This window comes from Oncorhynchus clarkii, chromosome 22 (assembly GCF_045791955.1).
Source record: "Oncorhynchus clarkii lewisi isolate Uvic-CL-2024 chromosome 22, UVic_Ocla_1.0, whole genome shotgun sequence".
Taxonomy (NCBI): domain Eukaryota; kingdom Metazoa; phylum Chordata; class Actinopteri; order Salmoniformes; family Salmonidae; genus Oncorhynchus; species Oncorhynchus clarkii.
Window position 1 is genome coordinate 44,576,104 of NC_092168.1, and position 25,367 is coordinate 44,601,470.

At 45.5% G+C, this 25,367-nt stretch overlaps 1 protein-coding gene and 1 long non-coding RNA gene across 3 annotated transcripts; one reads left to right on the forward strand and one right to left on the reverse strand.

Annotated features, from left to right (window-relative positions):
• Window positions 1-470: 470 nt before the first annotated feature.
• On the reverse strand, window positions 471-10,025 carry LOC139380958 (INO80 complex subunit D-like). 2 transcript variants are annotated; one of them, XM_071124160.1, is made up of 11 exons: window positions 9,803-10,025; window positions 7,898-8,144; window positions 6,866-7,782; window positions 6,615-6,720; window positions 6,314-6,535; window positions 5,496-5,593; window positions 5,173-5,306; window positions 4,864-5,087; window positions 2,653-2,810; window positions 1,144-2,386; window positions 471-1,113 (listed from the first exon to the last, which is right to left on the reverse strand). In XM_071124160.1, the coding sequence occupies exons 2-10, from the start codon at window positions 8,113-8,115 to the stop codon at window positions 1,422-1,424; spliced, it is 3,042 nt and encodes a 1,013-aa protein (XP_070980261.1). In that variant the 5' UTR covers window positions 8,116-8,144; window positions 9,803-10,025; the 3' UTR covers window positions 471-1,113; window positions 1,144-1,421. The 2 variants fall into 2 exon arrangements, with proteins under 2 accessions (XP_070980261.1, XP_070980262.1); XM_071124161.1 differs by lacking the exon at window positions 9,803-10,025 and adding an exon at window positions 9,077-9,106.
• On the forward strand, window positions 8,655-23,882 carry LOC139380959 (uncharacterized). Its single transcript, XR_011628488.1, has 4 exons — window positions 8,655-8,893; window positions 21,948-22,306; window positions 23,032-23,232; window positions 23,437-23,882. It is a non-coding gene; the product is annotated as an uncharacterized lncRNA (long non-coding RNA).
• The last annotated feature ends 1,485 nt before the right edge of the window (window positions 23,883-25,367 follow it).

Genomic DNA, 25,367 nt, shown 5'->3' on the forward strand with positions numbered 1-25,367 from the left:
CGTTTCAGATTATTTTGTGCCCCATTAATATTAAATGGTAGATAATGCAGTGTCATTTTGGAGTGACTTGTGTTTCTGAACACTTCTACATTAAATGTGGAGGCGGCAGGGTAGCCTAGTGGTTAGAGCGTTGGACTAGTAACCAAAAGGTTCATATCCCCGTGCTGACAAGGTACAAATCTGTCGTTCTGCCCCTGAACAGGCAGTTAGCCCACTGTTCCTAGGCCGTCATTGTAAATAAGAATTTGTTCTTAACTGACTTGCCTAGTTAAATAAAGGTAAAATAAAATACCATGATTACAGTTAACCATGAATAATGAGTGAGAAAGTTAGAGGTAATGGAGAGGGGTTATCATGTCTTGGGAGTATAAACTTTGTGCCTCGAACTTTCTCACCTCACGACTACCATGATTATTCATAATCATGGTAGCATCCACATTATTATAAACATTCTATTTATTTATTTTTATATGTAAGTGACTATACAAGATTTACTTTTCATTTCTATGGGGGCACAACATAATCTGAAGCATCAACAAAACAAACTCAAATGCAGCCAACAAGTTTGTAGAGTCACAAGCTTGATGTGTGCTAGGAAACTGGGACCAAATACTAAACTTGACTACTTTAATACACAAAGTGAATTAGTCCAAATACCTATGACACATTCAAATCGGAGTCTAGATACATAAAGTGCTTTTGTTTCTAATTTAATCTCAAATCCAAAATGCTGGAGTATAGAGCCAAATTAAAAGTTTTAGCTTCACTGTCCAAATAATACGCATGGGAGTGTTGTTGATGGATATCAGACACGACTAAACTGGCAATATTATTATTGTATTTTTTTAATTGACCATTGATTGACGCTTTGTCTCCGTATTCTCTAGCACTGTCGTTTTCACTATGATATAAATAATCTCTCCTAAAGTCCATCCTTCAATGTTCCCCCACATCAATCCATCTATTCCTCGTGTCACTATTTCTATTGTATCTTGAACTCCGCATTGTTGGAAAAGGAACTCGTAAGTAAGCATTTCACTGTTAGTCTACACCTGTTGTTTACCAAGCATGTGACAAATAACATTTGATGTTTCTACTGAACCACCTCCCTCCCTCCACACACACACACACACACACACACACACACACACACACACTCTGCCCCCTGCTGGCGAAACTCTGGAGCTGCGTTTACATCAAACCACTGGACCCTTTCAGGTGGCCAACTGGCTAGATTACCACCAAATCGTTACACGGTTAAGGAATATCTGAGGTTGTGCAAATTCCAGTAGAATAGTGAAGCGTTAGGTCCGTTACCACATTGCACACTTGAAGCAGAAGGGAAATGAATGGACACTGGGTGAATACGTTTCTAGAGTCCACGGTTTGACCTACAGCCATTGTACTGTGCACGGCTTGCTCTAGTTACTGTGTGGAAAGGGGGGCGTTGCACTGTTGGCACTTGCAGCGGTGGCACTAGCTATGGAGAAGCCAGTGGGGGGCGCTGTGGAGCTGTGACTGGGCTGCACGTCCTTGGGGATGCCACTGTGAGAGGCCAGTTGGTGGCCGAAGGCAGCACTGAACTGAGGGAGCTGCTGCTTGGGAAGGGTGGAAATCAAGAGGTCGTGTGGTGGCGAGGGGGCGGGGAGCGCAGTCAAGCCCGTCAAGCCGCTCTGGGGCAACGCTGAGAGGGCAGCCATTGGCTGTAGGGTCACAGAGTGGGAGGAGGGGGGAGTGGACAGAGAGGTGGATACGAGGTGGCCCTCTGGTCTGATGAGGTTGCCGAACTGTGTGGGGTCAGTGAGGGCCAGGGGGAGGTTGTTCCAAGAGGAGCGTGGGGTACTTGGTACCTCCAGCAGGAGAGGAGAGTCAGTCTGAAAGGAGGTGGAGTGGGGAGAGGACATGTGGTCGTTGTAGGGGGATGGTACATGCTCGCTGCAGTAATGGTTGCCCTGAGGAGACGATGTGGGCGCCTCCGGCTTGGCCAAGATGTGGGGCGGGTGTGTCCGGGGGACTGTGCGGGTGGAGGAGGTGAGGCTGGGTCCCGAGGGAGGAGTCTGGCCTTGGGCAGGGGGCTGCTGAGGAGACACCGAGGGGGAGAAGTGGCCACCAGCAGAGTGCAGCAGGTTGTCCTCCAGCTCCAGATTGGAGAAGTTCTCTACGGGGATGCGGCCGTTAAGCAGGTCCCCCATCCCCCCCGGCTGGACCCCTGGCCCAGGGAACACTGCTGCCATGGCCCGGTGGTCCACGCCATCTGCCTGCGCCATCTCCGCCATGGAGGTCAGGCACACCAGGGAGTCTGGGTAGGAGCCCATCAGCCCAGCCTGTAGTGCTCTCACCAGCTCCTCTGCCTCCTCTGTGGTGGGAAGCAGCTCCCCATTCTTACCTGAGGATATACACAATATCTCTTACCCACACCGTAGGAATCTACCAACCATCCCCCTTTCTCAGAGAGCAGGAAGAAATGTTTGAGTAAATACTTGAGCCTTCAGCTTATTCAATAATATTCAGACAAACCTGTTCAAATAAAACCATTTTTTGTAAAGATAAAAATAGCTGATGTCACACACACACAAGCTAAAATGACCCCTTTTTGGAAAGTAGAGTGGTGAAATCCATGACAACAATGAGCAAAAAAGGAAAAAAAAGTACCTTCAAACAAGTCAAAGTCCTGAAGGTCATCGGGGAGCCTGGGTAACACGTCCGAGAAATCCTCCTGGTTCAGCTCGAGGTCGTTTGGAATGTCTGACATGTCATTGGTGATGTCATCGGGAAGTTCATCGGTGCTCAGTTCAGGCGTCGAGGGACTCCTGCCATCAAGGGAGAAAAAAATTCAGCAAGTACATAAGGACTGTTCATGCACAACACACACTCCTAGTGTCTGGAACAATATGTTCATAGCAGCGGAGGCTCCTCAGAGGAAGGGGAGGACCATCCTTCAGAAAAATTTAAAGTTAAAATGTTCAAAAGTTATCCTTTTTAGATGAAACTATAATAAATATAATCACGTCACCAAATCATTTATTAAAACTGTTTTGCAAAGGTTTACAGTAGCCCAACACCCTCTAGGGTAGCATCATGGTGTAGCCGGAGGACAGCTAGTTTCCATCCTCCTCTGGGTACATCGACTTCAATACAAAACCTAGGAGGCTAATGGTTCTCATCCCCTTCCATAACCTTACACAGTAATTATGATAACTTCCAGAGGATGTCCTCCAGTCTAATCGGATCTCTTGCAGCATGAACTGACAAGTACACCCAATCAAAAGATCAGAGAATTAATTTAGTACTGAAAGCATAAGATACAGCTAACTAGGACTGCAGTGTATAAAATGTGGTGAGTAGTTGACACAAAAGAGAAAGAAAGTTTAACAGTTTTGAAAAAAAATATTTTTCAAAATGAAGGAGAAGCGAGAGAGAGCTAGCTATATTTCATATTTTTTTTCACTTTCACAGCTAGCTAGTTTAGCCAACTCAAACACTCAGATCAAACAGAGAGGGATGTTATGTTAGCTAGTTGGCCATGGCTATCCAACACGAACTCTTTCAAGTCAAGGTTTAATTAAATTTATTGCCACCAGGGCCCACCGATGTAATTGCTAAACTGCTCGCTGTATACTGTACTACATGATTGTAGCGGGTTAACTAACACGTTAGTTTTCTAGAACTATGTTGATGGCGCCGAAGGAGATGGCTGATGTTTTACAGGCTCCTTACCAATTGTGCTATTTTTTTATTTATTTTGTTCGCTTAATACAGGGAAACTTAAATCTACTTACCTCATTTCTACATGTGCAACAAGAGGGGGGGAAAAACCTCTACACCAAAAGCCTTCTGAACAGCTTTTACACCCAAGCCATAAAGCTGTTGAACAGCTAATCAAATGGCTACACGGACTATTTGCATTGACCCCCCCCCCCCCCCTCCCCTTTTTTTTTTAAAATTGCTGCTACTCGCTGTTTATTATCTATGCATAGTCACTTTACCCCTACCTACATGTGCATATTACCTCAATTACCTTCACTAACCTGTACCCCTGCACATTGACCCGGTACCGGTACCCCCTGTATATAGCCTCATTATTGTTATTTTATTTAGTTATTGTTATTTTATTTATTATTTTATTATTTATTATTTAATTTAATTACTATTTTATTTAGTAATTATTTCCTTAACTGCATTTTTAGTTAAGGGCTTTTAAAAGTAAGCATTTCACGGTTGTACACCTGTTGTATTTGACGCATGTGACAAACAACATTTCATTTGATTTGACTATGACGTTAGCTAATATGGTGAAAACGATGTAGGCTGTATCAGTTAATGGTATGAAGGTTTGGCTTGGAAAGTTTTTTTTCCGCCTGGTCACAGACGGTTGTGCTCTTCAGTCCACAAGCGAAGGGAAAAGGTGAGATGAGGAGAGTGTGTAGAAACGAGGAGGAAAGTGATCAAATAGTTTGTATGTGGCTGCTATGAATGTGAACTGTGTTTGCAGGTGATCAGTGGTGCATTCATTCTGGCGATTCTGTTGAAAAACGTTTCACAAACAGAATGGGGATAAACATACCTGAATTTGTCCAATAGAAACACATGTTTAGAATTGTTGGACTAGTGACTAGACCCTAGATCAGCTAGATGCAGAGCGTGCAAGGCGGTATTGAACGTGTGTCACTTTCACCTTGATTACTCAAATTTGTCTCTGTCCTGTGTGCACCTACGTTGTAACCTTGAATTCATAGGTTAGATTGTAGCAACCTCGTGATAGGTACAGGGGAAATTCTAGTATCATTGTAGTAGCCTAAACCTATATAGGGACTAGGGTTCCATTTCAGACCCAATGAGAGACCAGATGGTTCTGGGACAGACCTGATGTTGGCCTGGGTGGGCATGGTCAGGCTGGAGGAGGAAGGCATTCCCAGGTTCCCCTGGGGCAGCGCCGGTGGGATGGGCTTCTGGGGCCGCCATGGCCCTCTCCTCCTCTTCTTCTTGTGTTTCTTGGTGAGTGCAGGCGGTTTGGTCTTCTTACGCGGCTTTCGCTGCTGCTGCTGGTGCTGCACTCTTCGGTTACCGTCTCCACGCAGGAAATTGTCCTATAGGAAAAAAAACACGTGTCCGTAAGTACAGTATTATAGAGCAGATACATATGTATAACAATGGTACTCCCAATGTACTGACCATCTTTTTGGCATGCTCCTCACAGAGCGGTGTCTGATGCGTGATGTCAAACACAGGAATGGAGCACTGCTGTCCATCTGCAAATTTGGCTGTGCAACTGGAGAAGAGCTGCTGGGAGCGATTCAACAGAATGTCTGCAGAAAAAAACCGTGAAGGAAGCACTCCAGTGGAAAAAAGGACAACTGTCATGTCTCAAAAACAGAAGCCATACTTTGAGTCTGGTAAGTTCTATTAGGACAAGTGTGTAAAGCCATATTCTGCAATAATGACAGTTTGGTCCCAACAGTCCAGTGTGTCATGTAAGAGGTTGGTGAAAAGGATACGCTGGAAGCAGTGTCGGGTGAAGGGTAGAGCTCGGCTGCTACATGCCTGGCCCTTGGTGCTTCCAGTGCAGATTCCCGTCTCCTGCTGCCCTGGCGCACTGAGCAGAGAGACAGATAGGCCCACGCTCAGGACACAACCATGTCAACACTCTCTCAGCTCTTCACAACACAACTATCATTACTGACCACATTACCAGTGTGAGAGGGCTGGCCAATGCCAGTCACGTAAAAAAGGGTTTTACTAAAACAACTGGAAAGGTTTCTTCCAAATTTTTATAAATATAGAAATATGAGAAAAAAAAGGCTTAAAAATTGAGTTAAAAATTGTAAAAACAAGGACTAAAAAGATTAAGACGAAGAATAAAATAATAATATTCGCTGGTCTATCCCTGCTTACCTCTCTTCCCCACTGGCACTCTCCCACAAACAGCTATAGCTCATCATCTCATTTAGTGGCAGGGGTCCTACAATTACCTCTTTAGCCAATAGCAAATTCAGACACTCAATTTACTAGACACTGAAATGGTTCTGGTGAAATGAGATCTCAACTACGGCATGATATGAATAATGTAAGTTAAGCAGGAACCTCTTATACAATACACATAGAAATACATTTAAAAAACGCATAAATAAAATGTAAATAAGGAACTGTGCTCAAATGAGGATGTACTCACATCACAACCAGGAAAAGCTTTAGAATCTAAGTCATTTAAAAAAAAACATTTTCCCATTGACATGGTATTGGAGGAGACAATTAAGGTTAGTCAGGCTCAATTTCCCAAATGGGAGTGTTGAGCAGTGTTGAGTATTTAGTTTACCTTGAGGTCTGGGAGACCTTGCGCAACTTCTGAATCAACTGGCCAGCACAGTCAGGGTCTTTACTGGCGGCGCGCAACAGGGCTTTGCGGAAGGCATAGTGGTATTTCTTCTGGCGCATGGTAGCCCTCTCCTGCCTGCACAGGTGCTTGTATTTCTCCTGGAGGTATGAGCACAGCCGAGCCAGCCGCGTTCTCCGCGAGCCGCCAGCATCTTCATCTGAGCTGGAATAAATAAATAAATAAATAAGTCAAAAACAAATCCATGTTTGATGATAGTATAACTATGTATGTAAGAACTTACACATCCCGAAGGTGTCCTTCCTGTAGTCTCCAGGCATTGTGATAGGGTGGAACTCTCTCTGCCTCCACTTCATCATCCTCTGAACTGTCTTCAGACCAGTCCAACCCTGAAAGAAGATAACATGTTAGTACAGCTGGTCTCAGCAGTATAATGTCAAATGATCTTTATTTATCTCATCTTACACAGACCCAATACGACATTCAACTAATAAGCCAAATACAGTGTGTCATGTGAATAGGGAGGAGAGGTACCTAGATGATGGAAGAGGTCTCCATGCTCCTGATGTCTTTGGGTGCAGAGCTGCACCAGATGCTGTAACCTTGCCATGCAGGCAAGGGGAGGTGAGAAGGCAGCCGGACGCATGGCCACCAAATGACGCTGAGTGCTGTCCCAGCTACTGGATGGCAAGTGCGTGGCAGTGAACAGAGCTTTACTGCCGAGGGGGGGACAGGAGGACTGCAGCGGACTGGGAGCTGTGTTGGGGGGCAGTCCGACAGGCAGAAAGGCGGGAATCTGAGGTGGAGCTAGCTTACATAATAAACCCTGCAGCTGTCCAGGGAGGACAAACGAGGGCATGGTGGAGGGCTGGGGGAGTCCTGTCTGCAGCTGTCCAGGGAGGACAAACGAAGGTATAGTGGAGGGCTGGAGGAGTCCTGTCTGCAGCTGTCCAGGGAGGACAAACGAAGGTATAGTGGAGGGCTGGAGGAGTCCTGTCTGCTGCTGACAGGGAAGATGAGGATGGAGGGGTGAAGAGCGGTGCACACAGGTAAGAGGAGAGGGGCTAAAGTGCTCCGGAAGTGGTTGGTGGAGGGCATTGTCGTGATGGGGGAGCTGGAGTTTCTGGCTGAGCACCAGTCGACTGTGTAGTTTGTTCCTGACGGTGGAGCCCTTCCGAGGAGGGCCCTCTTCCCCATCAGTGTCCTCCTCGTAGAAGGCAAAAGGGTCCAGGAGCTCCCCATCTGGGAGGGGTAGCAAACGGATGCAGGGTGGAGAGGGCGGCAGCTCGTCCAGGCCATTGGAGGCCTTCAGAGCTAGCGAGGGCACAGTTATGTTAAGAGCCACTGACTCCAGGTGAGGTGTTGAGCGCATTTCCTCCAATGCATTGTGTTTCTTCCTCCGCTCCTTCTTGGGGATAAAGCCAAGGACTTGGAGGTGGCTGTTACAGTATCTGTGGAACAAACACACCTTTAACATGCTGTTTCACAACTATGACAGATAAATCAATCACAGAGACCTGACATCTTCTGTGGCGAGGAACAGCTTCTACTGGAACGCCAACCCACCTGCGGTCCTCAGACTTGGGGATGGGGTTGGTGCATCGTTGGCTGTTGTACTTGGCCACATATTCACATTGCTTGAAGGGAGCGGTCTTATCCTCCAGGACATGACGGATACAGAAGGCATAGCCATTGAGTCTGCGCTGCTTGCAGAGCTTTGGGCTGTATGAGCACAATGGCTTATTGTCCACCTCCGAGAAGTGGATGTGTTTGCCCTCATACATCACGTGACTCTGGTCCTTGAGAACATCAGCTGATGGGAGAGGGAGAAAGCAAGGAAAACCATGAGTCTTACATTATGCACAGTAATCACTGAGACTGCCCTGAATATGCAAACAAGACAAAAACAGACCAAGGGTACAGATTGAAATAAGCATTTACAGCTTCTCTGACTCTATAGTTTGACTTTTGCTAGCAAGAACTTAACATGCACAATTCAGGCAACTAATTAAGAATGTGTTCATGTGGTAAAGAAAATAGTCTACTAGTGTAAAAAAAAGTTTCAAACAAACATGCATACATGACTAAAACATTAGGAAGATGTTCTAAGAAATCAAGGGTGAGATTGGAAATGTCAAGATACACCTCTGTGGCATATGACTTCATCTTAAATGTGTTTTTGATCCAATGATGTAAGGGACATTTCTGGCTTAGCACCCTCAGGTTTAGAATTTAGACTGTACGCTTTCCCATACATGTGGCTACTGTCAATTCAAGCGCACGGGATGCAGCGTCAGACTGAGGTTCTGTTACATGCAAATGCAGGATATGGACACGGACAGTACAGTACTGTCACAATGTAATTTGCCAAACGGAGGGTAATACAGTAGTGTATCCACGTAACATTGAATTAAATGTGTCTCTCGTAAAAACATAGCTATTAGCTAGCTCTATAGCTAACGTTATGATTAAATCTGGAGGAATTGCATAGCTAACTAGCTAAACTAAATGCATGAAAACGTGCAGACTTGAGCAAATTTACATCACGAGTTAGCTGTGCAAGTGAGTATTTGTTTAGCAAATAATTAGCTAACTACACAGAACAATGAACTTTGCATAACTAGGTACCTACTAGTTATCAAAACAAATAGTTAGGTTATTTTCCTACTTACTACCTAACGTTAGCTAGCATAGATAAACTAGTTAGGTAAAGTTAACAAACCCGAGCTAGTTAACGTTAGCTACCTAGATTTTGTGTGGTTGTTCCCTTGCTAACTAAATAGCTACATTCTGGCAAATTTGCAATAATCCGAAAAAAGAGTATAGGCATTGGACAACAAGTAGATATGTGGTTAACGTATACATTAACATCATACAATAAAACGACCTTATAAAAATGGCAATTTTAGCCTGCTACGGTCTAGTGATAGGTAGCTAACTAGTTAGCACATTAGCTAGCTACGCTAAAAACACGAGTAGCGGTAGCCAGGAAACGGAAACATCAAGACATAGAAGATTTCTATGAAATATGATGGGGAATTTACAATAATTTTTTTGTGTATTTGGAAATAGTTTAAAATATAAAAAGTACTTAAGATTAGGATTTCACGACAATCAAACCGCCTAATTTGTGGCAAATAGGACAACAAAGGGAGAGGCACAGAGGCTCTTTCAAAAAGGCCTTAAACTAAATATTGCCCGCAAGTCATCTGGTCATTTTCTGTTTAGGAAAATTAATACATTTAGGTGAATAACGAAACGTTGTGAATATATGTATATAATAAAACAACTCCGTAACTATCATAATCATATGTTGAATGATACAGATAACGATCAAAAGTTAAACATTTAACATGAAACGATAAGGCCTATCAGACCTAGTAACCCTAGGGCCTCGAGTAGCAAAGTCGTCCCGACTAGTCCTGCGCCATAAGCGGCCTCTCCAAAAATTGAAGTCGAGGCTTCACTTACCTTCAATTTGTATAGGCTGTGTAAGGTATTCGCTCCTGATAGAGTAGAAGTGCCTATTACAACCAGCTCGCCTATTTGTGCATCGATATTCGATATTTTAAGTAACTAATAATGTTCCTATCTGAATGCAATATCATTGAAAATACTGATGCATGTAAATGTAGATTATCCACAGCAAACATTAGCAGGTGGGAGCTGCTGAGGATTTTAGATTAGTCCACAGCAGACTCCTCACAGCACCACTACAGGCACTGCGGGGACATGACAACAGTCCACAGTCCAACAACAACCTCTCTACCATATTGGAAATTCAACTTTGTATAAGCTACAGCAGGGAAGAAATACAATGTTATGTCTTGTTGACTGCATGCATGGCAATGCTGATTGAAGGGTAGAGTAGCTATAGTTATGTACTTTGAAATAAGTTAAATGTCCCTGCTTATATCAACATGGTTTAGAAACTCTTATATAACACATGTCAAATTCCTATCTGGCAACGGGCTTATGTCACATTCTTTATGAATGGTTCTCTACTCTGGCTGCAACACTGTTGATGCAGCACGTGACCATCTCCTACTAAACACTTGGAACGCTAAAACATTATAGGAACACAGTTTAAGGCCCTATACTCATAAGGCCCTACATCCCACATTTGTCGTATTCTTTCCCCAATGAGAGTATTTAAAAGTTATTGTTTTTTGCTTTCTTGCCTTAATGATTTGAAAGGCACATGTTACCAGCTCAATTTGACCATACTACATGCATTTGTGGGTGTGTGACTATAAACACGTATTTAATGAAGGCATTACAATTTAGTAAATTTGATCCTATTTCAACAGTGTAATACAAATATGTGTAATCACTGGTATAAACTGTGCTATAATAATAGTGGCACATAAGATATTCCACTGTGGTAGATTGTGCTGACCAATGTCTCTATACAGGCTTTATATAAAGTTTAAAAACATGTTGTGATTTACCATTTATTACTACTGAAGAAAAATAGATTTCTTAAATAGTTTATTGTGTACATTATCTACAAAGCAGCATATTCTCAATAGTCATTGGGGAAAATACAATCTTTACACAATTCACAGCTGTAATATACATACAGGAAATAAACTATTTATGCAGCTGGAAGACTGAAAGGTGCTTGTACTGCATTTGGTCAATAAGGAATGAGGAAGTTGGTTCTCAAACCTCCTAAGGGACCCCCAGACGCTTTACAATGTTGTTGTAGCTCTGAACTAGCTCACCTGATTCAATTAGTCGGGGGCTTGATGATTAGTTGACAAGTTAAATCAGGTGTGCTAGCTCTGGAATAGATCAAATGGATGGAACGGCTGTGGGTCCTGAGGCTAGGTTTGAGAACCACTGCTGTATAGGGATGGAAGTTGTGCGTATAGCGTACAGGAAGTCGTGCGTATATAGCGTACAGGAAGTTGTGCATATAAAGTGAGAGAGGAATAGGCATCTATAAGAATGACTTTACTGCATAATAAATGTGTCTACGGATGTTTAACAGCTATTTTTTATAAGTGAGGATTGGATAGGTACTGTATCTATCGCATTGACTTTACAGAATGCATTAAAGTAATTATCCAGTGAAATTCTCACTTTTAAAAGTTCATATTTTGTTAACTCGTACCCAAATAATGTTGTTGAATCATATGTGGCCAAAGCATAAATTGGATTTTTAAAAACACATTAAAAAACCCACCTCAAACTTGTATTTTATTTTAATTTTATTGAACATTTATTTAACTAGGCAAGTCAAACCAACCGTTTCAAAAATGCTTGTTATTTCCTGATAGAGGATGTTTTCCTCCTGAAGAGGATGAGCTGGCCAATCAGCGGTTTACTCTAATGGATATTTTTATGACTGGTATATGCCCAGACCCTTCTGTTGTTGGGGTATGCCCACACCATTCCAACACAGAAACACTGCTTTTTAACGTAATTAATTACACTTTTTTGGAAGGAAATCTATTCCACTCTCATATGGTACAAAAAAGGGAGCCCCCCCCCCCCCTATCCACATCGATGGGACAGCAGTGGAGAAGGTGGAAAGTTTTAAGTTCCTCGGTGTACATATGACCGACAAACTGAAATGGTCCACGCACACAGACAGTGAAGTGAAGAAGACGCGACAGTGCCTCTTCAACCTCAGGAGGCTGAAAAAATGTGGCTTGTCACCGAAAACCAAATCAAATCAAATCAAATGTATTTATATAGCCCTTCGTACATCAGCTGATATCTCAAAGTGCTGTACAGAAACCCAGCCTAAAACCCCAAACAGCAAGCAATGCAGGTGTAGAAGCACGGTGGCTAGGAAAAACTCCCTAGAAAGGCCAAAACCTAGGAAGAAACCTAGAGAGGAACCAGGCTATGTGGGGTGGCCAATCCTCTTCTGGCTGTGCCGGGTGGAGATTATAACAGAACATGGCCAAGATGTTCAAATGTTCATAAATGACCAGCAGGGTCCAATAATAATAAGGCAGAACAGTTGAAACTGGAGCAGCAGCACGGCCAGGTGGACTGGGGACAGCAAGGAGTCATCATGTCAGGTAGTCCTGAGGCATGGTCCTAGGGCTCAGGTCCTCCGAGAGAGAGAAAGAAAGAGAGAATTAGAGAGAGCACACTTAAATTCACACAGGACACCAAATAGGACAGGAGAAGTACTCCAGATAGAACAAACTGACCCTAGCCCCCCGACACATAAACTACTGCAGCATAAATACTGGAGGCTGAGACAGGAGGGGTCAGGAGACACTGTGGCCCCATCCGAGGACACCCCCGGACAGGGCCAAACAGGAAGGATAGAACCCCACCCACTTTGCCAAAGCACAGCCCCCACACCACTAGAGGGATATCTTCAACCACCAACTTACCATCCTGAGACATGGCTGAGTATAGCCCACAAAGATCTCCGCCACGGCACAACCCAAGGGGGGGGGGCAACCCAGACAGGACGACCACATCAGTGTCTCAACCCACTCAGGTGACGCACCCCTCCCAGGGACGGTATGAGAGAGCCCCAGTAAGCCAGTGACTCAGCCCCTGTAATAGGGTTAGAGGCAGAGAATCCCAGTGGAAAGAGGGGAACCGGCCAGGCAGAGACAGCAAGGGCGGTTCGTTGCTCCAGAGCCTTTCCGTTCACCTTCCCACTCCTGGGCCAGACTACACTCAATCCTATGACCCACTGAAGAGATGAGTCTTCAGTAAAGACTTAAAGGTTGAGACCGAGTTTACGTCTCTGACATGGGTAGGCAGACCGTTCCATAAAAATTGAGCTCTATAGGAGAAAGCCCTGCCTCCAGCTGTTTGTTTAGAAATTCTAGGGACAATTAGGAGACCTGCGTCTTGTGACATTATGAGGAAGTTAAATTGTGTGGATCTATTGAAGTAACATCTGAAGACATAAGTCAGAAATTAAAACTTGGTCGCAAATGTGTCTTCCAAATGAACAATGACCCCAAGCATACTTCCAAAGTTGTGGCAAAATGGCTTAAGGACAACAAAGTCAAGGTATGGGAGTGGCCATCACAAAGCCCTGACCTCAATCCTATGGAACATTTGTGGGCAGAACTGAAAAAAGCGTGTGCGAGCAAGGAGGCCTACAAACCTGACTCAGTTACACCAGCTCTGTCAGGAGGAATGGGCCAAAATTCACCCAACTTATTGTGGGAAGCTTGTCGAAGCCTCCCCGAAACGTTTAACCCAAGTTAAATCATTTAAATGCAATGCTACCAAATACTAATTGAGTGCATGTTAACTTGTAAAATTAAAGCTGAAATAAATCACTCACTACTATTATTCTAACATTTCACATTCTTAAAATAAAGTGGTGATCCTAACTGACCTAAAACAGGGATTCAATGTCAGGAATTGTGAAACTGAGTTTAAATGTATTTGGCTGAGGTGTATGTAAACTTCCGACTTCAAATGTATTCTCATCCCATTCATTTACACAGATTGTGTGTATTAGGTTTTGTTGTGGAATTTGTTAGATATTAGGTATTGTTGTGGAATTTGTTAGATATTAGGTTTTGTTGTGGAATTGTTAGATATTACCTGTTAGATACTGCTGCAGTCAGATCTAGAAGCATAAGCATTTCACTACACTCACATTAACATCTGCTAACCATGTGTATGTGACCAATAACATCTGCTAACCATGTGTATGTGACCAATAACATCTGCTAACCATGTGTATGTGACCAATAACATCTGCTAACCATGTGTATGTGACCAATAACATCTGCTAGCCATGTGTATGTGACCAATAACATCTGCTAACCATGTGTATGTGACCAATAACATCTGCTAACCATGTGTATGTGACCAATAACATCTGCTAACCATGTGTATGTGACCAATAACATCTGCTAACCATGTGTATGTGACCAATAACATCTGCTAACCATGTGTATGTGACCAATAACATCTGCTAACCATGTGTATGTGATCAATAACATCTGCTAACCATGTGTATGTGACCAATAACATCTGCTAACCATGTGTATGTGACCAATAACATCTGCTAACCATGTGTATGTGACCAATAACATCTGCTAACCATGTGTATGTGACCAATAACATCTGCTAACCATGTGTATGTGACCAATAACATCTGCTAACCATGTGTATGTGACCAATAACATCTGTTAACCATGTGTATGTGACCAATACAATTGTATTTGAATTGAATTATCAGTGTCAGGACCCGGTTACGAACCCGGGTCTCCGGAGTGAGAAACAGTCACTTAACCTACTGAGCCACGAATAGTCGGCAGAACCCAGAAGATGAGGCAGACACAGCAGTACTTGAGACGGTGTATTTAATGAAGTAAAAAGTGAAGTAAAAAGTCCTTCAGGAAAACATGTAACTTCACAACCTCAAAAGGAATTCCACAAGAACAAAGGTAATCCTCCAAGACAAAAAGGTAAATCCACAAGGTGGTAGGAATAGCATAAAAAGCCTCAAAAGATACTCAAAAATAAATAAACAAGAACAAAAACAGAATTCCACAAGAGAGTCCACCGGGATCAACAAGAGTTCACAGAATACTAGGGCTGGGTGCTAACATACAAACACAGAGCAAAGAACTGAGGAAAACTAAGGGTTTAAATACAATCAGGGGAAACGAGGCACAGGTGCAAATAATAATGGGGATCAAGGGAAAACAAAAGGTCAAAAAGCACAATGGGGGCATCTAGTGACCAAAAACCGGAACAACCCTGGCCAAATCCTGACAGAATCCCCCCCCTAGGAACGGCTCCTGACGTTCCTACCAGCTCTCTCGGGGTGGAGGGCCCTGAACCGACGAATGAGGTCAGGGTCCAGTATGTCTTTGGCAGGAACCCAGGAGCGCTCCTCGGGACCGTAGCCTTCCCAGTCCACCAGATACTGCCAGGACCGCTGCACCCGGCGGGAATCCAGTATCCGATGGACGGTATAAGCCGGCTGGCCTCCAATGACACGAGGCGGAGGGGGAGGTCTGTCTGCCGGGACAAGGGGAGAAAAAACAACAGGTTTTAATAAGGAAATGTGAAACGTGGGATTAATCTTAAGGGATCTGGGTAAGTGTAGGCGATAAGAAACTGGGTTAACTCTCCTGGCAACCTTAAAGGGACCAATGTATTTTTGGGACAGCTTGCGAGACTCCACCCGTAGTGGTAAGTCTCTTGTGGAGAGCCAGACTCTCTGGCCGGGGCGCAGGGTAGGTCCGGGACGGCGACGTCTGTTGGCTTGTTGTTGGTACCTCAGTGAGGAACGCATAAGATTAAGACGGGTCTTCCTCCACATAAGCCGACAGCGTCTGACGAACTTCAAGGCTGAAGGCACTCTGACTTCTGCCTCCTGGTCCGGGAACAATGGAGGGGCATAGCCAAACTGACACTCGTGCGGGGACATACCAGTGGAGGAGGAGCGCAAGGTGTTGTGCGCGTATTCGGCCCAAACAATGAAGGACGACCATGTGGACGGGTTGTTACGAGTCATACATCGGAGGGTGGTTTCCAGCTCTGGATTCATCCTCTCTGTTTGACCGTTGGACTCCGGATGGTACCCTGAAGATAGACTGGCAGAAGCCCCCATGAGTTGGCAGAAGGCCTTCCAAAACCTTGAGGCGAACTGGGGACCTCTGTCAGAAACCATATCTTGAGGAATGCCGAAGACTCGGAACACATGATTAATTACCAGCTCAGCAGTTTCCTTGGCAGAAGGTAACTTAGTCAGAGGGACGAACCTGGCCGCCTTAGAAAACCTGTCGATTATGACTAGGATAGTAGTATTGCCATGGGATGGAGGAAGGCCAGTAATAAAGTCCAACGAGATATGGGACCAGGGTCTGTGGGGAACAGGTAAAGGGTGAAGGAGTCCTTGAGGGCAGAGGTGAGAAGATTTGCCCTGGCAGCACACAGGGCAGGCATTGACGAAAGTGGCAACGTCTTCTCTTATGGTAGGCCACCAGAACTTACGCTGGATGAACTCCAAGGTGCGACCTACGCCCGGGTGACAGGTGAGGCGAGAGGAGTGCCCCCACAGAAGGACCTGAGTCCTCACTGCCTTGGGGACAAACAACCGATTGGCAGGGCCTCCTTTCGGGTCCGGTTCGATAGCTTGAGCTCGTCTCACGGTATCCTCAACTTTCCACGAGATCGGAGCCACGATCTTAGCAGCAGGAAGGACAGGCATGTCCGTGTCATCTCGAATGGCAGGAGCGTAGACTCGGGACAGGGCATCCGGTTTGAGATTCTTCGACCCGGGCCGATAGGTGAGGATAAACTGGAATCGATTGAAGAAAAGAGACCATCTAGCTTGTCTAGAGTTCAACCGCTTCGCCTGCTGGATATACTCCAGATTTTTGTGGTCCGTAAGCACTTGAAACGGGTGAGAAGCCCCCTCGAGCCAGTGTCTCCATTCCTTCAATGCCATCTTAACCGCTAGGAGTTCACGATCCCCCACATCGTAGTTCCTCTCAGCCGGGGTAAGCCGGTGTGAGAAGAAAGCGCACGGATGAAGCTTCTTGTCTTCACCCCTCTGAGACAGGACAGCTCCAACACCAACCTCTGAGGCGTCTACCTCCACCACAAACGGTTCATCCGTAGTCGGTAGTATCAGGATGGGAGCAGAGAGGACGCGCTGCTTGAGTCCTTGGAAGGCCGTCTCAGCTTCTCTTCCCCACAAAAACCTTGCATTGCCACCCTTGGTTAAAGCTGAGAGAGGGGCTGCCACCAAGCTGAAGTTCTTGATGAACTTGCGGTAAAAGTTTGTGAAGCCCAGGAAACGCTGAACTTCCTTAACGGATTTGGGGGTGGGCCAATCCGCTACCGCCCCTACCTTCCTGGGGTCCATTTGGACTCGACCGGGTTCCACTACGAATCCCAGGAATTGTACTCGGGATGAATGGAATTCACATTTTTCCGGCTTAACGTACAGATGGCTGTCTAGGAGGCGTTTGAGTACTTGTCTGACATGCTTTGTGTGTTCTTGAAGAGAGCTCGAAAAGATGAGGATGTCATCCAAGTAAACGAACACAAATATGTTAAGCATATCCCTAAGCACATCGTTTATGAGCGCTTGGAACACCGCTGGGGCGTTGGTCAGGCCGAAGGGCATCACCAAGTATTCATAGTGACCAGTAGGCGTGTTGAAAGCGGTCTTCCACTCGTCACCAGGTCTGATCCGCACAAGATGGTATGCGTTCCGCAGGTCAAGCTTAGTGAAAACAACTGCTTCCTGGAGCAGCTCGAAGGCTGTGGCCATAAGGGGTAGCGGGTAACGGTTACGGACGGTTATGGCATTGAGTCCCCGGTAGTCGATGCAAGGACGTAATCCACCGTCTTTCTTGGCCACAAAGAAAAACCCTGCTCCCGCCGGGGAGGTGGATGGACGCATGAGGCCTGCTTCCAGAGCGTCCTTGATGTAGGTATCCATAGCTACTCGTTCGGGTGGAGATAGGGAAAAGATCCGACCCCTGGGGGGGCAAGTGCCCGGAAACAGTTCGATGGGGCAATCATAAGGTCTATGGGGTGGTAGCATGGTGGCCCTCTGTTTGCTAAATACCAGTTTGAGGTCATGGTAACACTCAGGAACTCGGGTCAGGTCGATGGATTCTAAAGACTCGGGAGTAGAAGTCGGGGAATTCGAGAAAATACAAGTAGCTTGGCACGTAGGACCCCACTGCTTGATAGTGCCCACAGACCAGTCGATGTGAGGGTTATGGCTGTGAAGCCAGGGGTATCCAAGGACGAGAGGGAACTCGGAACAGGAGATCAAATGAAAGTTCGTCAATTCCTGGTGTTGTGAAACTGAAAGTCGCAAGGAGGTAGTGACATGAGTGACAAGTCCAGATCCCAAAGGGCTTCCATCCAATGTAGTAACCCTCATGGGGTCACTTAGAGGTTCAGAGGAAACGCCATTCTCCTTCGCCCAGACACCATCCATGAAGCTACCTGCGGCTCCAGAGTCTACCAAGGCTTGAAGGTGAAGCTTGTGGTTGTCCCAGGAAAGGGTGACTGGAATGAGCAGACGGGAGTTGGACGGATGGGAGGAGGTTATGTTTCCCGTTACAGTTCCCCCCGGTCTGTACGGGACAGAGCGTTTCCCTGGAGCCCGGGACACGTGGAACGGAAATGGCCCGGTTTGCCGCAATATAGACAGCGTCGCTCCCTCATCCGGCGGTCTCTCTCAGCCTGGGAGATACGTCCAATCTGCATGGGTTCCGGTGGAGCCAGCGAGGATAAAGGTGGGGACTCGGAGCTGGGACTGATAGGAGCTAGAGGTCTACGGTTGAGTTCTCTCTCTCTCTCAGACGCTGGTCAATGCGTGAGGCCAACTTGATCAGGGACTCGAGATTGTCCGGTGGTTCCCGAGTGGCCAGTTCATCTTGGATAGTGTCGGAAAGGCCTTTCAGAAAGCACACCGTGAGCGCCTCGTTGTTCAAGCCACTCGCTGCTGCTACCGTGCGGAACTGGATGGCATAGTCCGTCACGCTGCGCCGACCTTGGTGGAGAGTCAGGAGCTGTTTGGCTGAGTCAGGACCACTGCTTGGGCCTTGAAACACTCGTTTGAATTCCTCAGCAAAGGCAGAGTAGCTGGCACAGCAGGAATTATGGGCATCACACACAGCAGTAGCCCAGGCCAGGGCTTTTTCCGACAGCAGGGTGATGATATATGCGATCTTAGACCGGTCGGTGGGGAACGAAGAGGGTTGCAGCTCGAAGGAGAGAGAACATTGGGTGAGAAACCCTTTACAAGCACTTGGATCACCTGAGAACCGTTGGGGAGGTGGAAGACGAGGTTCAGCCAGGGGGTTAACTGCCATGGGTACGTGAATCTGAGGTACTGGGACAGGAACTGTTGCCGGGGTAAGTCGATCAGATATCTGCTTTATGGAAGTCAGCATCTCCGACAGAAGATGAGAATGTCTAGCTATTAAGGCCTCTTGCTGAACCAGGGCGGCTTTGTGGCGTTGGACAGTCTCCTGGTGGTGGGACAGCATGGCAACAAGGTCCTGGGAACTGGCTGCCTCTGGGTTCATCTTTGGCTCTGTGTTTCTGTCAAGACCCGGTTACGAACCCGGGTCTCCGGAGTGAGAAACAGTCACTTAACCTACTGAGCCACGAATAGTCGGCAGAACCCAGAAGATGAGGCAGACACAGCAGTACTTGAGACGGTGTATTTAATGAAGTAAAAAGTCCTTCAGGAAAACATGTAACTTCACAACCTCAAAAGGAATTCCACAAGAACAAAGGTAATCCTCCAAGACAAAAAGGTAAATCCACAAGGTGGTAGGAATAGCATAAAAAGCCTCAAAAGATACTCAAAAATAAATAAACAAGAACAAAAACAGAATTCCACAAGAGAGTCCACCGGGATCAACAAGAGTTCACAGAATACTAGGGCTGGGTGCTAACATACAAACACAGAGCAAAGAACTGAGGAAAACTAAGGGTTTAAATACAATCAGGGGAAACGAGGCACAGGTGCAAATAATAATGGGGATCAAGGGAAAACAAAAGGTCAAAAAGCACAATGGGGGCATCTAGTGACCAAAAACCGGAACAACCCTGGCCAAATCCTGACAATCAGTCCTATTTTATAGAAATCTGGAAACACTGGACAGTTACTTTAATATATTTCTGTAGATGTGTAGGTTATTTCTAAATCAAATCCAGTTTTATTGGTCACATACACATGGTTAGCAGATGTTAATGCGAGTGTAGCGAAATGCTTGTGCTTCTAGTTCCGACAGTGCAGTAATATCTAACAAGTAATTTAACAATTCCCCAACAACTACCTAATACACACAATCTTAAAGTGGTGAATGAGAATATGTACATATAAATATATGGATGAGCGATGGCCGAGCGGCATAGGCAAGGTGCAATAGATGGTATAAAATACGGTATATACATGTGATATGAGTACTGTAAGATATGTAAACACTAATAAAGTGGAATTATTTAAAGTGACTAGTGATTGGGTCTCAATGTTGGCAGCAGCCTCTGAGTTAGTGGTGGCTGTTTAGCAGTCTGATGGCCTTGAGATTGAAAAACAGCTTCTATCTCTCTGTCCCAGCTTTGATGCACCTGTATTGACCTCACCTTCTGGATGATAGCGGTGTGAACAGGCAGTGGCTTGGGTTATTGTTGTCCTTGATTATCTTTTTGGCCTTCCTGTGACATCGGGTGCTGTAGGTGTCAGGGAGGGCAGGTAGTTTGCCCCCAGTGATGCGTTGTGCAGACCGCACCATCCTCTGGAGAGCCTTGCAGTTGAGGGCGGTGCAGTTGCCATACCAGACTTGGATACAGCCCGACAGGATGTTCTCGATTGTGCATCTGTAAAAGTTTGTCAGGGTTTTTTGGAAACAAGCCAAAAGGAGGCTGAAGAGGCGCTGTTGAGCATTCTTCACCACATTCTCTGTGTGGGTGGATCAATTCAGTTTGTCTGTGTTGTGTACGCCGAGAAAATGTCAACTTTCCACCTTCTCCACTGCTGTGTGGATAGGGTGCTGCTCCCACTGCTGTTTCCTGAAGTCCACAATCATCTCCTTTGTTTTATTGACGTTGAGTGACAGTTGAACAGGCTGCAATCTAATTACAATGACACTGTGCTGCATATAATAACATTTCTATGGATGTATGTAGGCCTAAGAGTTATTTCTGTCTGTGTGAGTTGGATAGACAGCTTGTACATGTAGAGAGGAATGACCTGGAAAACAGATCTTAAGCATATGGATGGCTCCTCTATAGCTTGGGCTCCTTCGGTCACAGCCTACACACACTTAGCCATGGTCTGGCAGGCTCTGCTGATTGGATCTGTAGACAAGAGGGATATTTTAACACAACCAGTGCTTGACTTGGGCAGGAGCTCACCGGAGCCGAGTACCAGTACCTGAAATGTTCTACTGCTTGAGCTCCTGTTCCTCTTGTAGAGTATTATCTCAAAAGTATTGTGGATCTCCTGCACCTAAATGTAAACAGTACCGGCACCTATTTCAGTCCAAGTCAAGCACTGAACACAACATGCACATACAGTAGTAAAGACAGACAGAGTCAGATGATGTTGGTTCAATTAATTGGAATTCCATTTCTTCTTCTTTTTTTGTGAGCTCAATGCACCATCGCACCGCTTATCTAAAGATACATTAGATCCAGACTGAACTGTGCAATGTAGTAAGGAGTTGTAGTTTCCAACATGCCAATATTCTACGTAGTATTGTGCATAAAACGTGTCAATTAACTACAATGACCAGGGTTGCACATTTTGGGTAATATTCAGAGGTGGAAACTTTCCGTGGGAATTAGCGGAAATATATGCAAAGTCATATTAATACCATTTAAATGTAGATGTTTTTTTGCATTGGATATATTTACCATATCATATGGAGACAGAAACATAAACCTTTTACCTTATCATAAGGAGACATAATTACAAATAATTAAATCCTTCCAATAGAAATAAAATAAAAAAACATTTAGTTACAAATTTAACTTTAAATAAATGAGTTGACTCTTCACATGGGATGATTTCACTGAACAACAAAAGAAAGGGAATATTGAATGATCCCCAACGATCCATTGCATCTGTAAAATGATAGTCTAGAAACTAAAGCTTTGATTGTCTTCCTCTCAGGCTTCCATGTCTTCTCCCTGGACCTCCTCAATGTCCACCTCTTGAACATCAGACTCTGAGAACGTAGGAGGGAGAAGAGGTCTGATTGCGGTTCCAATTGCTCACTCAAGGATCCCACCGTGCATCTGATGAACTCCGGTAGTCCCTGGCGTCTTCGTCCTCGAGGGAATCCAGGTTTACCCGAGTTCCTCCAAGAGCCTCCGAAGACTGTCGATTTGCCTTTTCCCGAGCCGATGCAGCTCGACAGGGCTAGGCTGTCTCCAGCTGAACGATGCAGACTTTACACCCAGAGGTGTCTGTATTGCGGTACTGCCGGTCATTATGTGTCTACCTGTCCCTTCAAGAAACCTAGCTCATTGGTAGGAATGAGTACTCTGGTGTTTCTTAAGGATAATGTTGCTTCTCCCCCTACTCGCCCCCCCCCCCCTCTCCATGCCACCCTGCTGTGGGGTGACCAGTCCAAGTCTCTCCAGATACTCATCGACTCGGGAGCCGATATGAGTCTTATGTACGTTACCCTGGCGTCCGAGCTGGGCATCCCCACTCAACCCCTCTCCATTCCCATTGATGTTAGAGTGCTAGACGGGCGTTCTATAGGCCGGGTCACCCACCGTACCGCTCCAATCAACTTATGAGTGTCGGTGAACCACAGCAAGACGATCCAATTCCTGCTAATTGAGTCTCCGCAGGTTCTTGTGGTATTGGGATTCTCTTGGCTCCAGCGACACAATCCATCGATTAACTGGTCTACTGATGCCATCGTGGGCTGGAGCCCGTTCTGCCACGCCCATTGCCTGAAATCCTCTCTGCCTGCCCCGGGACATCTTCCTGGGGGCTTGGAGATTGTGAGATTTCGCTTCCAGAACACTGACCGGTACCCAAGGAGGTTAAGCCGGATACGCTGGCACGCCACTATAGCCCCGCGGCTACACCCCCAGAAGCCGAGACATTTCCCTCCCTGCTCCAAAATCAATATCCCCTCTGCTGTTTGTCCTCTGTTGCCCCGTACCCTCATTATACTTCCTACTTTTCATGTGTCTAGATGTAAACCCATGTCTCACAGCCCTTTGTCTCCTGTTTCCAGGCCCACCCCTCTCCCCCGTCTCATCGACGTCCAACAGGCATACAGGGTGAGACGTCGGGGCAGGGGATTCCAGTACCTGGTTGACTGAGAGGGTTATGGCCCGGAGGAGAGCTGCTGGGTCTCCGCTAGGGACATCCTGGACCCAGGCCTCATCTCTGAATTCCAACACCGACACGCCGGTCAGCCAGGTGGCGTCCCTAGGTGTGTGTGGGGGGTGGGGGGGGGGGGGGGTGTACTACTGTCACACCCTGATCTGTTTCACCTGTCCTTGTTTGACCCCCCTCCCCCCCAGGTGTCGCCCATCTTCCCCACTTATCTCCTGCCTATGTTTCTGTCTGTCTGTGCCAGTTCGTCTTGTTTGTTCAAGCCAACCAGCGGTTTGTCTCAGCTCCTGCTTTTCCCCAGTCTCTCTTCTTCTTGTCCTCCTGGTTTTGAACCTTGCCTGTTCTGACTTTGAACCCTGTCTGCCATCCTGTGCCTTTGCCCCTACTCTGGATTTCCGACCTCTGCCTGACCTGACCCTGGGCCTGCCTGCCATCCTGTACCTTGGCCCCACTACTCTGGATTTCCAACCTCTGCCTGACCTGACCCTGGGCCTGCCTGCCGTCCTGTACCTTGGCCCCACTACTCTGGATTATTGACCCCTGCCTGACTTGACTTGTCGTTTGCCTGCTCCTGTTGTTGCAATAAACATTGTTACTTCAACACGGTCTGCACTTGGGTCTTACCTTACACCCGATACTCATTAGTGTGCAAGATCTTGAGAATCAGTTGAACATGTGATGGAAGAATGCACTGTGCATGCAGAGGGTTGCAATTCCATTGAATTGGGGATAGTTTAACCAAAATATGGCACAAGACCTAGAATTGCCTTATGTGTATCCCACAAAAGGTTCACTAACCACTTGGCTACCTGCCACCCCAAAATTGAATTCTGTAACACAGAATAAAATAATTAATAAAAGTCCCATGATGGTAGTGACTGCCCGTTAATGCGTATTAAACCATAGTTTATTCACACGACTTTAATCAAATATTTCACTTGTGTAGGTTAAATTACATTAGTTTTATTTGATTACTTTATTATTTCATCTCTTCTCTATAAAGCTGCTGTCTGGGGGAAAAACGACTATTTTGTGGTTCAAAGTAAATAAGACTAGTATGACTGCTGAATACCAACTATCAATCACTTAGATCATATTTTCAGGTAGAGATACCCTGGAATTTTGCTTAAACTCGTCAAAAAAGTTAGTTTTAGAGCGTTGGGCTAGTAAATCAAAAGGTTGCTGGTTCGAATCCCCGAGCTGACAAGGTATAAATCTGTCGTTCTGCCCCTGAACAAGGCAGTTAATCCACTGTTCCCCGGTAGGCTGTCAGTGTAAATAAGAATTAGTTCTTAACTGACTTGCCTAGTTAAATAAAGATTCAACCCACAAAAAAATTCAACCCACATAATGCATAGTTAATTTAATGTTTAAAAATACATCATCTAAACCGAAATCCGTGATTATCTTTTAATAATCGAACCGAAACCGACCTCAAAAAGCACTAATCGCTCTGCACTACTCACCTGTCAGGTAAAAGATTCAAACACTGAGCTGTGGAGGGACCAGAGGCCCTGTGAGGACAGTCTGATTCACATCCTGCGGTAGAAGACAGACATTATTAGTTAACAACCTCACTAACCATAGGCATGAGAGAATAATGTCAAAATAACAGTAACATGTTTATAGGAGGGGTTTTCCTTAGGCCAACTACAGTGCCTTGCGAAAGTATTCGGCCCCCTTGAACTTTGCGACCTTTTGCCACATTTCAGGCTTCAAACATAAATATATAAAACTGTATTTTTTTGTGAAGAATCAACAACAAGTGGGACACAATCATGAAGTGGAACGGCATTTATTGGATATTTCAAACTTTTTTAACAAATCAAAAACTGAAAAATTGGGCGTGCAAAATTATTCAGCCCCTTTACTTTCAGTGCAGCAAACTCTCTCCAGAAGTTCAGTGAGGATCTCTGAATGATCTAATGTTGACCTAAATGACTAATGATGATAAATACAATCCACCTGTGTGTAATCAAGTCTCCGTATAAATGCACCTGCACTGTGATAGTCTCAGAGGTCCGTTAAAAGCGCAGAGAGCATCATGAAGAACAAGGAACACACCAGGCAGGTCCGAGATACTGTTGTGAAGAAGTTTAAAGCCGGATTTGGATACAAAAAGATTTCCCAAGCTTTAAACATCCCAAGGAGCACTGTGCAAGCGATAATATTGAAATGGAAGGAGTATCAGACCACTGCAAATCTACCAAGACCTGGCCGTCCCTCTAAACT